General features: G+C 40.0%; 1 protein-coding gene across 6 annotated transcripts; it reads right to left on the bottom strand.

Annotated features, from left to right (window-relative positions):
* Nucleotides 1-179: 179 nt before the first annotated feature.
* On the bottom strand, nt 180-17,130 carry clockb (clock circadian regulator b). Of its 6 annotated transcripts, none has more exons than XM_086295953.1 (24): nt 16,995-17,130; nt 15,109-15,200; nt 14,628-14,772; nt 14,245-14,333; nt 13,640-13,699; nt 13,188-13,336; nt 12,471-12,562; nt 12,188-12,277; nt 11,878-11,998; nt 11,418-11,531; nt 11,026-11,144; nt 10,831-10,913; nt 9,832-9,938; nt 9,581-9,728; nt 9,309-9,384; nt 8,823-8,967; nt 8,557-8,660; nt 6,806-6,934; nt 6,525-6,683; nt 5,671-5,871; nt 4,777-4,982; nt 4,531-4,663; nt 3,815-3,949; nt 180-3,547 (listed from the first exon to the last, which is right to left on the bottom strand). In XM_086295953.1, the coding sequence occupies exons 4-24, from the start codon at nt 14,259-14,261 to the stop codon at nt 3,287-3,289; spliced, it is 2,649 nt and encodes an 882-aa protein (XP_086152079.1). In that variant the 5' UTR covers nt 14,262-14,333; nt 14,628-14,772; nt 15,109-15,200; nt 16,995-17,130; the 3' UTR covers nt 180-3,286. The 6 variants fall into 6 exon arrangements, with proteins under 6 accessions (XP_086152079.1, XP_086152082.1, XP_086152081.1 ...); XM_086295956.1 differs by having other exon boundaries at nt 14,628-14,769; XM_086295955.1 differs by having other exon boundaries at nt 17,035-17,115.
* Between the last annotated feature and the right edge of the window lie 154 nt (nt 17,131-17,284).

Genomic DNA, 17,284 nt, shown 5'->3' with positions numbered 1-17,284 from the left:
AGCCTTTCCAGAAGACATAAAGCTATTAGAGCTGCAAAGGGTGGGCTGACATCATATTTAAACCTTATGGATTAAGAAGTTCATATGCATGTGAAGGTAAACGACCGGCAATAAGTGTACTTTACTGTGGGTCAAAAGGAAGGCCATCACTGGCTTAAAAACTGAGTACAACACACATGTCACATTTAATATTTGCAACTGTTTTTATTTTCAAATTGACCAAGATGGGAGAAGAGGGGATTATAATAATAATGTTAGCAAACATTTTGCTTCAAAATATTGATTACATCTGACTTTGGGGTAGATAAAGGAGCACAGTTCAAGAGCAGAAGAAGGGATAGAAATACATACAGTACAGGTTAGCATAGCACCGTTTTTACACTGAATACTGGTGTTTTTAACTTTGTGTATGTGTACAGTATTATACTAGATCTAGAACTGTTTAGAACCAAACGGTGTAGTGGAAGGGTGACCTGTGTATCTGTGTGGAAGGGGGAGCTCGCCGTCTTGTCAATGGCGTCCCGTATCAAATATCCTAGACCTCAACTTTGAAGAGATTTTGAACCCTTTTCCCAACCAAGATGTTGTCAGAAACATATTGCTGCAAACCAATAAAGTCTGTAATGGTGAAACATTCAGAGGTTCTTTTACGATAGACTGAAATTCAGATTGTAAGTTCTGGATTCTTGCAGTGAATTGTGAGTTTCGTTCACACCCCTCCATTTCCTTCATCATAAAGCCTGTCAAACAGGCGCACAGTTACAACATCCATTAGTCTCTTTAAAACACCATTACATTCTTTGGGCTGGGTATCAGTGACACAAACTATAAACATTTCATTACCCTTTAGAGATGCCTTAAAACGCACGCACGCACACACAAACACACTAATCTATACAGGACAAACAATTAATGTGAGACGAGTGGAAGACCTGATTCAAATATTAAAGCCCTCACTGTGTAATCTCGCCACTATTCCTTATTGTATGGGGGAAAACAAGAAATGAGGTTTTATCCCCGCTAACAGCAATTTAGTCTAAGTTAAGCTTATGTCCAAGGGTTAACATTTGAGACTTGTCAGATAGTACTAGAGTCACTGTCAGCAGTCTGTTATTGCAGAACAATAATAGTACCCATCTTCTTTAGCCTGGCAGGTGACCAGTGCTCTGCAATGCCTAATAACCACTTTCCAGTCACACTTCTGTGCATGAAAATATACTGGGATAAAGCGACAGCTAACATGCACACAGACTCATTCACACAAACATATTCAAGTTGAGCCGTCCCACACACGGGCTCGCACAATATTGCGCCCAACGAGAGCAGACGTTCCTTGAAAATTACAATTCCTTTATACTGCAACGCAAGAACTGATTGGCTATCGCCAGGGGAAAGAAATACTGACCCCCAAGTGATATAAGAAGTAGGATCAAGGACAGGAGATGTTATATTCACACAAACCCACATGCACACTTTTACTACACTCTGAGACAAAACACATTCTAAATGCTCCTTTGCCAACATTTCACTTCCTCCAAACCAAGGCTTTTCTGTATGATATGGCTTAATCACTGAAGTACACAGGCTGAGCCCAAACCATTTAAAGTGGAGCGGGACCCTGTCCTGGTTTTTGACTGCTATTTGAGAACCGAGAGTCAAGTGAACTGGACTGCATGAGGTTTTCTGAGGCCTAGGAAGAAGGACGAAACACTGATGATACAGGAGACCTTAAGATAGTCAGCTGAAATTCAGATGCTTGGGTAGCGTGAGGTTAGCGTATTCCAATAAGAGTGACAACAGAAGGATTTCTCTGCAATTCTGCTCTACTGCGTCTCAACATCTACCCCCACAAAAACAACAAAAAAAACCCACCAGCATATTTTTATATGCTTTGATAAATAAACAACGAAGGCTCTAAAGAAATCTGGGGCAAATTTGATTCAGTCACCACTTCCTTTATGAATCTTCTTCCTATGGTCTTTGCAGCATCACTGTCTAATCCTTCTGGTCTGGTTCCAGACTGAGGCAGAAGCAAAAACTTTCCACATTCCTGAGAATACAAGTACCATCCAACAACTTCAAACCCTTTACTAAGTCAATTATTGTAAGACACAAGGGGCAACACACACACACACACCAGCCACAGACACTCTTGTTCACTCATTCACACAAAGATTGTTTTCTCAGAAACACTCATTAGCTCAAAGAATCACACAACAGATTACAAACAACAGGGTCGACAGTGATTTATCGTACACAACCACGTTAAGTGCTAAAGTTGAGGAGCTTGAGGATATACTGTTTTGTTACATATAGGGCTCTTTAACTTTTAAAAAATAATCCCTACTATATACACACGCATTAATTTTAATAGGGGTAATATCTTGTTGGAAAATATATGCCTTTGAATAGTCTGTTTGAAATTTAAAGTAAAAAAAAAATTTGACTATGTTATTGGCACTTGGAATCACTAAACCCGTCATATGTACAGTAATTATCCTGTAAATAATACAGTTAAACTGTAATCTAGTTTCTTGCCAAACATGATCTGTAATTAGAAAGAGAGCCTTTTTTTGTCTCAGAGACACAGTGTTCAAAAAACAACTTCCACAAAAAACACCCAAGCCCAGCCATTTTTTAAAACACTCAGAACTTTAAAACCTTGTTCTGGACTTAATTTTTTTTTTCCTGGGAGGGGTGGTGGTGGTGGTGGTGGTGGTAGGGCGGGGAGGTCTAAGAGGAGTCAGTGCTCCATCTTTGACCACACTTGACCAAAGTAAAAAGTTATGTTGTTTTTTTTTTGTTTTTTTTAAAGCAACTAATAAAAGCTTACACAGTTATTTTTTCCATGCAATCATATAAAATACTACATTTCTGTTTTCTGTTAGGCTATGGTGGATATTTACAAGTTTTTGTTTGTATCATACAGTAAATCTGTACAAGGCCAGTTCGCTTTGACACGCTTCTCAGAAAAAAAAACAAAAAACAAAAAAAGTGACCATAAAGTGATTAATTCAGGTTTTCACGGAAACTGAAGCTTCCCTCACAACACCGCTTCTCATGAGAGGAAATGGGGATTTGAATCCATCCTGTTGCCATGGTGACAGTCTTTTGGTGAGTTCCTTGTGGACTCATTTTCCTCTTTCCTATGATTTGTTTCTTTCAGATGAAGGAACGATTTCGGGGGGGAAAAACAAACAAACAAAAAAAAAACAAACGTATGCAACAATCCCTTAAGAGTTCCAATTCCCCACATGTTCTCGCTGTACACACTCCCCTCCTCGCTTCACTGCTGTTGGCTGCTGACAGCGTCAGTCCTGTGCGATGACGGGGCTTTCTGCTGTTTCTGGGGCTGTGGTTTAAGCTGCTGCTGGTGCCTCTGGTGGTGAGATTGTTGTTGCTGCTGTTGCTGCGGTTGTTGTTGCTGCTGCAGTTGCGGTTGCTGCTGTGGATGTGTTGCCTGGGTGAAGGTTCCCTGCTGTTGGAGTGGGAAAGCTGCCTGCAGGATCAGCTGCGTAGACTGGTTGTTGTGGAGAAGACGAGGGCCCTGGCAGCAAGACAATGCAATGATATTAGACAATGAAGGAAATTCTTCTCCCTCTGCTCATTCTCTAGTGTCACTGAAAGTCTTAAACATTTACAAGTGTAAATGACACTCCGTACACTTAAGACACACTTTATATAATTTCATAATTATTCGCAATATCATAAAAATGAAATATCTGTACAGTAAAATTAAACATGAATGCTATCCTATCATACCATGCCTCTACAATATTTTAAATCAATGACATCTTCTGCCCTCTAGTGATACCTGTAGGAATTGCTGTTGTTGCTGCTGCCCCTGCTGGTTGCTTTGTGCCACTACAGCTGTCTGGTTTTGGCCGTCTGGTTGTCCTTGAGGTGCTTGGGCCGGCTGCAGAGTCAGCGTTTGGGTCTGCCCCCCTTGCTGAAGTGGTACAGAGGGTTAACAAAGGGAATATGTTGAGGTAAAGGAATAAAAATGAATGAAAAAGTTCACTCACTCACTGCTTTCAGGGTGAATGAGCAGCTACTCTTAGTTTTATCGTTATCAATTATTAAGATGTGTGCCATTTTTTCACTATTTAAGTAATTACCCAACAACCTGCAAGTCTTTGATTTTTCAAGCGTGCTTTTGGGTTTCATTTAATTATTAAAAGGGTTATGCTGTTTTTTTTAAACCCAAAATACTTTTTCTATCATCCTGAATCTCTTCGTTAACTACTTCCAGAACCACACTGTTGCGTTAACTAGTCTTTTTTCCCCCTCCCCTTTTCATTTCAGTTACAAACACCTAGAAAATTATTGCTAACGAGCATTTTCAAAGCTACTGTGCCAGAATCATTACACCAAGCGTTAAAGAACACACATTTTACTATGCCAGGAGCAGTTTGTCAGCCCTGAGTGGCTCAGATATAATCATTTAAATGGGCTTCACTCCAAATAGTTTTGATCTTAGACAGAGAGAGGCAAAACAAAAGAAACAGACATCATTCAAACTGTGTTTACCTGCTGGCTCCCAAATGGGTTGTATGCGGTAACCACCTGCCCCATAAACATAGAAGTGGGAACCATGACTGCACCACATGCATGCATTGGAGCTGTCACAAGCTTGGTCACAAGCTGCTGCCCTGCTGGGAAGCTGGAGAAAGAACTAGATATATTTATCCATCATAGTAAATATCAGCTTTTCAAATGTACAAACTGTCAGATTGTCATTATAATGGGAATCAGGTTCGATTGTTCTGCACTAACCGGATCTGTCGGTCCTGGGTGAAAGTGGCCACAGCTGTGCCTTGCTGGGTGTTATTCTGCGGCAGGCTGGTGCTGATCTGCAGCACATTTGGCTGTCCTGGCTGGGAAATCATCATTGTGTTGTATAAAGGAGCAGATACAGAGCCCTGGGTCTGGGGTTGAGGTTGGGGCTGAGGCTGAGAAGCTTGCTGAGTCTGACGCTGGGGCTACAGAGGAGCAACAGCAAAGGCCATGACATTGTCTTTTAAATTAACGAAGCATTAACAAGATTATTTAAAGATTTTCTGTGGATTCGTTCTCCAGTTTCACTTTCCCCACTTTTACGCTGTCATGTGTGAAATTTACACATAACACAAAATAAATCAGCATGTAAGTCAAAGTGGTTTTTCGTAAGTTTTCTGTCTTCTAACTTTGAGACACAAAAATGAAATCGGTGAAATGTCTTGCTGCTGTCACACTCACCATTTTGAGCTGACTTCAAAATTGCACGAGATAATCAATAATTCACAACATGGAAATTTAAACTGTGTCTATTCAGAGGAAAGGCGGGGTTTAATGAAAGCCTCCACTATCACTGAGTGACCCCTAAAGTGTCACATTATTAAAAATGCAAACAGCATGAGATTTTAACATTTTATCCTCACAGCATAGCACTGTAATATCTGCATAAAAGTGACTAATACTGTCCCAAATTTAGGTAAGATTATTGTTCACAGAGAAAGCTGAAAGAAGACTACATGCACACACAGGCAACTTCTGAGATTAAAAGGAAATGACAAAATCATGGACATGCAAAGGAAACAGACAAACATTTTCATCTGATCTGAACTTTCAAAACCATTTTCATAGTATTTCCATAGCCTGTCTGCTTGCGTGTGTCTGCCGGTATCGCACCTGCATAAGGGTGTTGGTCTGCTGTTGTAAGCTCTGTTGAGTGGGAGGAGCCTGCTGCTGGATGGTGAGCTGCTGTGTTCCCGAATGGACGGGGTTAATTGTTGTTTGCTGGACCTGATTGGTCAACGTAGTTGTCTGCTGGACTGATCCTACTTGAGGAAGCTGTACATTCATGGGTCCACCCTGCTGCTGCAGCAACATCTGTTAGAATGGACACATGAAACGTCAGGCCACATTCAGATAGTAAGGAGATTTACAATGTGTGCGTGTTACTTTTACCAGATCTGTGCGTGACAACAGAATAATCAACAGAAATAAATTATCTTTACACAATCAGGAGATGGCAGTTTACTGTTTTCTATGAATAGAAGAAATATATAATGCATGCAGGATTCCAGTCCTGATCTAGGTCAAGCAAAACCAGGTACAGGACAATTCACCTACTTGGTCTGAACAGAGGTCACATTTCTTGTTCGATTAAGTGATTTTTTTTTTCCACATGTGGAAAATATTACATCAACACTACTTCTTGGCTCTATCTGTATCCTGTGAACAGAATCCACCCTGTTGGTTTATTTTTATAATTAATTTTATTTTGCTGTAAACACTAGGTGCAGTCATACACACCATTTTCTCAATATACAGATGTTAACTTCGACATGAAGACAGAGAAAGAGTTATGAATAGAGAGAAATAAAGCAAAGTAATAGAGGATGACACAAGGTAAGTTACACTAGAGATATAAATAGACACTGAGTAAAGTGGATTTAAACACACCTACTGTAAGAAAAGGCTTTTATGTCATAAAGCAGTGCTGACCTAAAAGTAATCTTGCATACGCATCTACAGCCTACCTGTATACCCTGCCCCTGGACTCTCTGCAGCTGCTCCTGGATGTGTCTGAGCTCCTCCTGCTGCCGCTGAATGTTAGCCTGGATCATTCTGGTCCTCTGCTCCAGCTGCTCCTTTAAGTGCTGCATGGCATTCACCTGCGCTGAGAACTCCATCACTGGCTGCAGACGGAGAGAAAAAGAACAAGCTGTGCAATGTGTATGTGTATGTAAAAAACGTTTGTCACCAATTAACCTGTTGTCAACAAACCATTTGAGCTCTTCTCCACATAATTATGTCTCACCTGCACATTTGTCTGGAGCTGCTGTTGTTGTTGTTGTTGCTGCTGCTGTTGCTGTTGTTGTTGTTGTTGTTGTTGCTGATTGATCATACCAGGAGCTACACTCTGCCCTGTAGTCTGAGAGCTCATAGACTGCAAATATAATGAAAACAAAAACTATGATTACAGGCATGAATTTTTCATTGTATTACACCACTTTATATGCACATGTTCAAGACTTAAAACTGAAATACACTTGCATTTATATAGTGTTTTTCTAATTTTACAGATACATACATCTACACAGGAAAATTTAGAATAACAGTTAACCTAGTATTCATGTTTTTGGACTGTGAGAGGAAGCCAGACTACCCGGAGGAAACCCACACAGGAACAGAGAAAATATGCACACTCCACACAGAAAGTCCCCAGCTGAGGTTTAAACCAGGAACTTTCTTGCTGTGAGGCAACAGTGCGACGCACATCTCTGAGTTTTGACGCCGCTTAACGCCCATTCAAAGCACAACAACTTTAGTACGCAAGTTGAAAAACACAGATTTTATGGTAATTATGTATTTTTGATTGAAAGATTGTTGAAGTGAAGATGCAAAACAATGAACCTCTCACCATCCCAGCTAACACTGCAGTACTGTCTTGATGCTAACCGCTGGCCTACTGAAACCTCATCAGCATATTAACCTTGTCCGTTGCTCTCCATTGAAGTTTGAAATCAAAACTGTAGCTGAGAAATTTGATTACATGTATTGAAAATTATGGTGGTAAAATCAGGTCACATTCAACATAATGTGATATAATGGAAATTTAAACTCGCGTACAGGTTTTATGTACAGCCCAGACTTTAAGCAGCTAAAAAGATGCTTTATAATTTCCCCAGTGATGCTCTTTCAGGCCTTCACTGTAACTCTGGTTTAGCTCTCTGTCTTTAACAAGTGTTTTTGTGACAGCAATTTTTTTTGAATTTTTGCCTGAAGAGTCATTTAGTTTTAGTTATAATTTAGGGATCTAAGTTTAGGGTCAACTACATATCACAAGATTATCAAAACCTAAATGTGAAGTTGATTTATTTGCCTAAAATATAAAGTGTAAAAGTTTGTGTTTTTACTCCACAAGGTTTGCAAAGCATCTTATTTTCCCAGACTTAAAAAGCGAAATATGTCCATATGTCTGCTCTAAATTTTGTCATGTTTTCATGAGAAACAGAGGCATGGGAGCTTCCTCCACACCCTGTTTGCTGAGGGCAGATCAAATTCTGTGCATCCAACCTTGATGTACACAGAGAATACTGACAGGATCACTTCCAAAACTCGCACCGCCTCTCAGAACATTTTCATCTTGTTTTTATTCGTTGGTACAAGTGTCCGTAGATTTCATCGCAGTTTTTATCCTCATGCATTCGTTTTTATTTTAGTGATTTTGTTTTCGTCAGGGAGAAACAGGTTGTTGACAAAAACTATGATGAAAATTATTAAAATAGTAAATGGCCTGCATTTGTATAGCACTTTACTTATTATTTATTAGTCAGCAGAATTAACACTGTTCTTGAAGTCGGAAGCGTTTGTCTGCGCTTAGTGCTCAGATTACGTAAGAAAGCTTCAGGAAATAGTCAAGCACAAAAGTTCCACCAGGAACCAGATATGCCAATCCATAAAACAAAAAAGAAAACAGTGTTTTCTTGACCAATTTCTGTGTTAGTTATGGCCAGAAGTAGTTTTGTAAGGATTTTCTATGCATTAGCCAGCTGTGTCCTGTCTCACCTGGCTGCTGATAGATGACCGGCGCTGTGATGTCATCTCCATGGTAGATGCTAATGATTGCCGAGGGGGCGTGGCCGTGTCCATGTGTAACTTGGGAGCTGTCGCTGCAGAGAAAGTAATTGGTGGTCAATGGTTATTTTTAGATGATATCATTTTACTACAGGAGTTAGCCACTGAATTTTAATACAGAGAGGATATGTCACCACCTCCCCTTAACAGTATGTCAGTGTATGTCACATTACTTGTGCAACTGTGGGTGTCCTTACAAGTGCAGGTGTTGTCAGACACATGCGATGAGGACTTGCGGGAACTCCGCGAGGAAGTCGAAGGTGTTCTACTGTGGTCAAATCGCTCCAGTGCCTCCTTCAGGCTGGACGTATTGAGCTGTGACTCTGAGCCAGAGTCTTGACTCTGGAAAAATAAGAAAATACCAAAGATTTAAAAAACAAGAAAGCCTATCCATTGTATCTAATGGAGTGCATACAAGTGGAAATTACAGGCCTAAAAGGTAATTGAGGTACCAGCAGAAAATCTGAAGCATAAATTTCATAATCTAACATTGTAACAGCTCCTAGAAGCTGAATATTGTACTTCAACATGTAATATATTTCTGGTATTTTTGCTTTCATCTGTTTCAGTTAGTCTTACGCAACAACTTCTACCACAACATTGTTTTTAGACTCAATTTTACTCCTGTGCTTGACATGTTTGTAATTATAAGGACCGTGCTACATGTTTTATTTATTTCTCACCTTATCTGCAGTGACTTCTGGATTTGCCTCCTCGATGCCGAGCTCTCTGCGCTGTTCTGCCCTCACCTCTGCATAGCTGCATTTTAGACCAAAAACAAAAACAAACAAAAAAAAAAAGGGGGGGGGGTTTGAGAAGATGGTTGACCAATAAAAACATTATAAAAATAGAGACATAAAGAGTCTTTTGTTAACACAAACTCAACATCGTTCCTGAAAAAGTCCAGTGATCAGCAATCTTCTGGAAAAGGGGAATAAAATAAACATACTTGTACCTGACTACTGTGTGCGTGCAGACAATAAACTCAGGTCGAGAGTTCCATTGATGGTAGGTGATGTAGTAGTGTGTCTGCAGCCAGATCCACTGTTGACCTTTCGTCAGGAAACGGTAGTAGCATGACTTCCCTTTACCATATTGCATTACTGAACAGAAGCGGGGCAGAAACAGCCAGATGTTACCAAAAACACTCAGAAAAAGGCTTTTACAAAAGATTTTTGCTAGTTTGACTTAAAAGTAAGTGCTCACAGTGTTCGTGACATTTCGCTAGCGTCTCCAGGTCGTCCACATGGTAATAGTCGTACCCTGATGTCCCCAAAACCTCAAAAGGCAGGTAGCCTATAATTGGTGGCGCTCTGTAAAAGGTAAAAGAATTTTCTTACTCTGATGTAAAATTGCTGAACGGATACTTTTTCTAGAGAAATGCTTTATTTTCATGTACATTTATTTATTTTATTTATCCATCCATTCGCTTCCGCTTATCCTTTCCAGGGTCGCGGAGGGTGCTGGAGCCTATCCCAGCTTTCATAGGGCAAGAGGCGGGGTACACCCTGGACAGGTCGCCAGTCTGTCGCAGGGCTAACACATAGAGACACAGACAACCAGTCGCATTCACATTCACTCACAGATTCACACCTATGGGCAATTTAGATTGACCAATTAACCTATCCCCACTAAGTGCATGTTTTTGGACTGTGGGAGGAAGCCAGAGTACCCGGAGAGAACCCACGCAAACACGAGGAGGACATGCAAACTCCACACAGAAAGACCCCGGCCTGATGGTGGAATTGAACTCAGGACCTTCTTGCTGTGCAGCAACGCTGCTAACCACCGTGCCGCCCTCATTTATTTTATTTATGATTTGTTTATTTATTTTCTATGATTTCTTAACTTCTGGTGTCCTGAAAAGTGAAACTAGAAGTGTGGAGGAAAATCTCAATGGAGAAATAAATTGAAGAACAAGAACACAGTTTGTGAAGAACTGAAATGAAACATATTTGAACTATGACCTGGAAAAAGACCGTACTATCCTCTAGTTCACATTTAAATTTGTCAATAATGAATGAAGACAGAACTTAAGAGGTTAGATGCATGAATAAAGTCTCACATTTGCTAAACTGACAAATCATAACGTGTGTGAATGTGTGTTTCAGCCATCTATATAAGACAGCAGCCATGTGGGTGCAACTCAACCACCCAACAACCCGTTGTGATTGAGTATACAGGAGAAGAACTAGATCTGCCTACCGATGGTCTAAAAAGAGGAATTTCCATTCTAGACTGTGTCTTGATGTGAACTCTTCATTGGGCTCCTCCACCGTACACATTTCCTATGAAAATAAAATTGTGAAAATTAGATGTTTTGAGAGATAATTAATAGCTAATTGACAAATAAATACTTGACAGTCTAATGAGTAAAGTCAGTTCATGTCTGAATAATACCTTGATAAACTGAGGCTTAGCTAGCCGGACCGTGGCTACAAAGCACACCTGGTCATCAAAGGCAGGTTGTAGCGACCGCTGTAACACCCCTGCCAGACCGTTCCTAGTCACATTGGGAACTGCACAACAGTGTTACTTACTCAGCATGTCAAAGAATATAAAATGTGGTTCACAGAGCAGTACACAGAATAATATCTTTCTAGGCTAGTAAATGATATCTTAAAATTATGCTTATTTTCCACTTTTTGACTTTAACATTTAATGGGTTTAACACACAAGTTTAATGCTAGTTTGTATCTATACATGCAAGCTTGTTTGGAAAATAGTATTTAAAAAAAAAAAAAAAAAAAAACATCTTCTGAAATTCCTCACATGCAGTGCGAGGGACATACCGTTATTGAGAGACTTGAAGTTGCCGATGAACTTAACATATTCATAAACAGGGGATTCTTTGGGGTCAATGGCCCCTCGCAGCATATGACAGCAGAACTCCATGTGATTCTTAGCTGGAGACAAAAAAGAAAAAGAGATTATAATTACCAAGGAAAAAAAAATACAACTGCTTGTAAAAACATGCTGTTCATGTGCTCCACAAAGGTCATGTCCAGTCCAGCAGCTTCACTCTGACAAGCCGTGTGTTCACACTATGGTGACGTTTTTGAAATTTGAATCCTTTTTAACATTATTTATTTATCAATTTATTTGAGAAATACTTTTACTTGTGAGCATTTTTAATCTGATAATAATAAATAATCCTGTTTAATCATCAGACATACAAAAAAAAAAAAATTGTAAACCATATCATTTCAAATAAGCAGGTTTTATGGTACAAGATGACGGTGTGTTACTCACACTTTAGGTAATCAGTGCTAAGGTTCTCTAGCTCAGAGGGGTGTGTGGACAGAGCCTTGTACACTTCGGAGTGTTCCCCAACCGGCAGGAAGTTTAACAGGTTCTGGTCCACCAAATCCGCCTGATAAAACACCCACACACAGGCACACACACACATTCAAGAGGAATACAAATGAAGACAAGCCCTTTTCAATACACACTGGTCAGCCTGACATGTTTAATCTGAACCACACAAAAGATCCTATGAAAGCTTTTGTTATAATAAAGTGTATGACTAATACAGACACGGTTGCAGGGGGAGGTGATTTACCGGGAGGTGTTCTAGTAGTGAAGTGACACTCTCAGACACGTAGAGGATGTTGCCATCAGTCATTATTGCTATAAAGAACCCATCAAGAGCCTGTTAAAAAAAAAACAAAAAAACAGTGTCAAATCCCATAAGGACAAACTTAAAATTGTAAATTTAACTTCAGATATAACTATACTGTACAAAATGAGGTGACACTGACCACTGCATTAATACAACTGTGGGTCAAGTGCCTGTGTTTTTACACAACAAACAAGATTACAGAACGAAACCTAAGATTTCTGACCTCCAGCATGAGCTGGGTGAATTCCTCATTGCTAAGAAATGGAGGCTTCCAGTCTTGCCTGATCTCACTCGACTCAGACTGAGCTGCAATCTCTGGTGAAGGACAGAGAATTCAGTCAGAACTTAATACAGACATAGTGGAAAACGTCGAGGAAGAATAAGAGCACGAGAGGTGAGGGCATGTAAAAAGACAACAAAAACAGCATAAAGTTAACAGTAAACAACTGGGTGGAAAAATGTTTTGAGACTGCTATGTCCAGTATGAAAACAAGACAGTTAAAAACATACTAGGCGGAAGCTGGTATTTTATTATCTTGCAAGTCAATGACACTAGATAAAAACAAAAGGATCATTGACCTATAAACAGTGATGAAATAATTTAACATAAACACAATATCAGTATTCATAAAAAGTTAAAACTGCTGAAACCCTTATAATTATTAAAAGACATAAAGGTAGATTTACTTTAAGAATAACTTGTTAGGTCAAAAATACACAACTGGTTCAAATAGTTACCATTTTGTAATGTAAAATTACAGCACCAATGTCTCATAAAAAGGCAATAAAAACATACTTTCGCTTTCTAGTGATGAAGGTAAGCAAACCCTGATAAGTGTGGCTAAATCGGAATGATCAAGCTAAATATACAAAAAACATCCACCCTGTGAGGTGTTTAGCAAAAACAGGAAGTGAGACGAGCACGGCAGAAAGCTCTGACCTTTGTGTTTACACAGGAAGTCGATGCTTTTCTGCAGGATGGTGGACTTGTCCATCTTTCTAGTGTTGCCAGGCAACATTGTGCCGAGTTCCTTGATGAGGACATTGAACTGGTCTCGCCGTCTCTTCTCAGACTTGTTACGGGACACGCTGCAAGCAAAAATAGTTTTGAAATAGAAGGTTTAAGACATTTTATTTGGTTCTGTTTTCATCCAGTGTTTTGACTGGGCTTTAAAAACACAACCTTTAAAAAAACAGTAATGTAACTTTATCATAAGTGACCCTGGTTATGTGAAAGTCAAGGCAGAATGACTGTTGTGTGAATGGCATTAGGACAAAGTCAGCTCTGACACTGTGTATTAACAAAAATGTACTAACTCATGTTTAATCAATATTCTATGACTTTTTTAAGTCCATACTAGACTAATCTCCTCTCCAGCATGTTTATCTTACCGTTTTGCTTTGTCCTTTTCATCTTCTTCCATCAACCCATCAAAGATGCTACAATCATCCCTAAAGAAGGAAGAAAGCAAACATATTTACAGCCATTCACAGCTTTCAAGACTTACTTGTTTACGTTTTCCTGCATGTGCGGTGGCCTTGAAGGCAGGTATGCATTGTTAATAATAACCAATGACTGATGTTGGCTAATGAGAGAATTCCTATTGTACATGCCAGCAGCAGGTTTATTTTTGGGTCACACAGAAAACGGGTGAGAGAGAGAGAGAGAGAGTGAGAGAGAAAGAGAGAGAGAGAGCAGTAGAAGGAATGCGTTTTGTTTGCCAAGAAGATTAAGCGCATTTGTGTACTACGTTTCAATTAATATAGGTCAAAAAAAATCATTTGATGGGGACTCATAGATGCTATCCATAACTTTCTTTCTTTAAATGAAAAAATATTCTTTCAAAAGTAAAGAAATATAAAGAGTTAAAATAATGAGTTTTAATTTTTGAGCCAGATGTTACATACATATATTTTGTGATTTTGTACATGTGACTATGAACATATTCTGTATACAGCAGACACAACATTTTGAGGTGTTGTGTGCAGCATTATACCCCATGCTTGATGTCATGGTGGCTGCTAATCAGGGCTGTGGCTGCAGTGATTTGTTCTTTAGGCGTGAGGTAGGCATTTGGAAGACCACCTGTTGAGACAAAAAGAGCAGGTAGTTTATTAGTTTAACTCCTAGTTATTTTTCATATTGTATATGAAGGCACTAAATGGGGCTTTGAAGTGAAAGCCTGAAAGGGTAGTCCCTTTTCTAACCATAACATTTGCAGATCATATCTTTTCTCTTAACTAGTTCCTTTCTTTTTAAAAAACACAGTTACATCTCCATACATGCATGCACACACTAAATAATAAAAATTTCTGACATTTAATAAACACTTTTCCATGCACCAGATTAAATCTGTGTGTCTGTGTATTAACTTCTCACCTCACTGCAGCCTATGCACGTGCTCAGTTAACGTATTTTCTCAGGGGGTTGTAGAAGGGGTTTGGGGTCAAAAGTGGAGCTGATGTCATTGGGGTCATGAGAGGGCACCAGGCCACAGGAAGGACATGGTGGTCAAGCAAACCTGCTGGAGAAATCAGAGCAGAAACTAATGGTCATGGGGAGACCAACCAGAGAGTTTGGAAACATAATAACCATCTCCTAGTGCACTGTCTGCCATTTCTTAAACCAAGATTTATTTTTATTTATTCTTTTTTCCCCCTTTAAAATCAGTTTCTTCCTTTTAATTTTGGTACAATATACATTATGGACATAAATGTATTTTATGAATTAAGATTATTAAATTACAGTATAACATGCGGCAGCATCTTCAAAGTGTGAATAACATAAATCAATACAAAAAAAATACCCTGAAATGAAATTTACTTCTGCACTTACAATAGTTTTACATCATGTAACTTACATTCTGGAATGTCACTTGTTGGTATAATTAGCTGTTTGAGATCGCAGCCTTTGAGTTGCTGACAAATCTTGTGTGTGCAAACCACACCTCACCTGCAACACAAACATACACCCACTGTTTACCATGCACAGAAATTCTAGAAGTCACCCGAAAAATGCAGATGTTAGTTGCTGCAAAGTACAAAACAGGAAACCTGAGCTGCAAGTAATCAGCTTTTACACATAGATTTGTCATACCACTAAAACGCCAAAATCAAGTATGCTCTGTCTAAGAAACGGTTAAAAGTAAAAGGGATTTAATACTACTTTCATATAAAAAAATTAACAACAAATACCCCATTATCTCAGCAACAGTCCAATCATTTTACAGAGATATATGATCACAATTGAGGTGCTGGACCCAATATAACCTTGGCATTTTGCCATGAAAAATGACTGGTGATGACTTAGAGTAGTTGCTGATTGTTTTCCTGTTAATCAACAGTTCTGTTGTTTTGATTCTCAAACTGTTATGACCAATCTAGTCTTCGCATCAATGCTCAGTGTGCGTTTTCTTTTTTTTATTAAAAACAACAGTCTAAAGATTTACTCTTTACATTAACACCAACCAGCACCACAACTGAACAGCAATAACTTGTGAGTGTTAGTGCTTTTTTCAACAAGCAAACTCATGCACAAGAGTCGAATAATCAATTTCAGCATTTGCTAAAGGCTTAAAAGATTAGTCTATAGGAGTCGCTTCCAAACTCGTCAAGTAGTCCCACCGGCACAGGGACAACAGACCACCACTTAATCAACGCCTTCTAAGAGGATTTTGCTGTATATAAGTGTGGGCAGAGAGGTCACGAAGACTACACTAACAACTGTGGACAGCATACTAGAGGAGATGCCCTCTCATATCTCCCTCATGTGTATAAAACCATCATAAGGAGATCACACTGGTGGTCCCAAGGCTATATTTCGGGATGCTGACCTGCACTTGGTGTTCTCTTCATGGCCAATAAGTGAAGCCTCGTTAAACTGAGCTTCTTCATTGGACGAAGACGTTGTAAACCATTCCCAATGAATTAACTCTCATATGAGCAACATGACCGAATGTTTTTCCGTCTCCCAAAACAGCAACGAGCCATAAGATAAGGCAATCTAGCGTTTAACATATACAATTTAATGCCACAGGTGTTAGTTATACAACCTAAAAGAGAGCAACCCATATAGCTAGCTAGCAGGCTAACTAAGCTTGCTACCGAAAACTGCCAATTTAACTCAGAGATTTAATGCTCTTACTGCCCCAGTTTCCTCATGCTCACACTCCGAAAACACTGAATGACACTCACGGGTAAAGCATTTCACATTTGTCAAAAATAAACAAGAGGAAAAATATGTCTATCATAGCAAGCTGGCGCCGAGCCCGAAGCTGTCACGCAACAACTGACACTGAAGATGAAATAATCTAAAATATTACCGTCGGGTCCTCAAACGCCGCGCATGAACATCCGCGCGGGGCAAGGTCCTCGCGTAAGCCGACAAAAACATGCCTATCCACCGCGGAGACACATCTATAAAACCAACGACGGTGGAAACATTTTCGCGGCAGATGTACATACACACATACATACACTGTTCCCGGGCACACGCGCGCGCGCTCACACACACACACTGGCAAGGATACGCGCACGCGCTCGCCCACTCTTACACATAGACACTGGCTGCTCCAAATGTGGGTCACTGGGCCTTGCTCTCCCTCAAGCGTGCGGAAACAGTCCCGAAGCCTGCTCTGCAGTCCGACCGCTTCCGCACGCCGAAAACACCGTCTACAAACCACGGCTGCCGTGCTATTTCACGATCGGTAACTGCCACCAGCTTCGCGTATGCATTAAAAACCCTTACCTTGACGAATAATCGAGAGCAGCCTCCGTGTTTTGCTTACTTGTGAGCGTTGCAGCGAGGTGGTGGGGGCCAGGAGGACTTCGGGTTGGGGAGAAAAACAGGAGGCCTACTTCATATTACGACGTACAGTCATGCGCAATAGAGACAGCAGGGCGCACTATTTTGCATGTACAGTAGCCGAGGGAAAACTGAGGGAATCGCTGAGTGATCTTCGAAAGGGGAAATGACTCCGCGTTTTTTTATGTGGTTTTTCCACACAAACTACTCCACTGTCCGAGCGACCGAGGTAG

The sequence above is a fragment of the Aulonocara sp. 'chitande type north' Nkhata Bay genome, linkage group LG6 (genome assembly GCF_057382095.1).
Source record: "Aulonocara sp. 'chitande type north' Nkhata Bay isolate Kocher_YH1m ecotype deep benthic linkage group LG6, A_spYH_male_GT1.1, whole genome shotgun sequence".
Taxonomy (NCBI): domain Eukaryota; kingdom Metazoa; phylum Chordata; class Actinopteri; order Cichliformes; family Cichlidae; genus Aulonocara; species Aulonocara sp. 'chitande type north' Nkhata Bay.
This window is presented reverse-complemented; position numbering and strand designations above follow the sequence as displayed.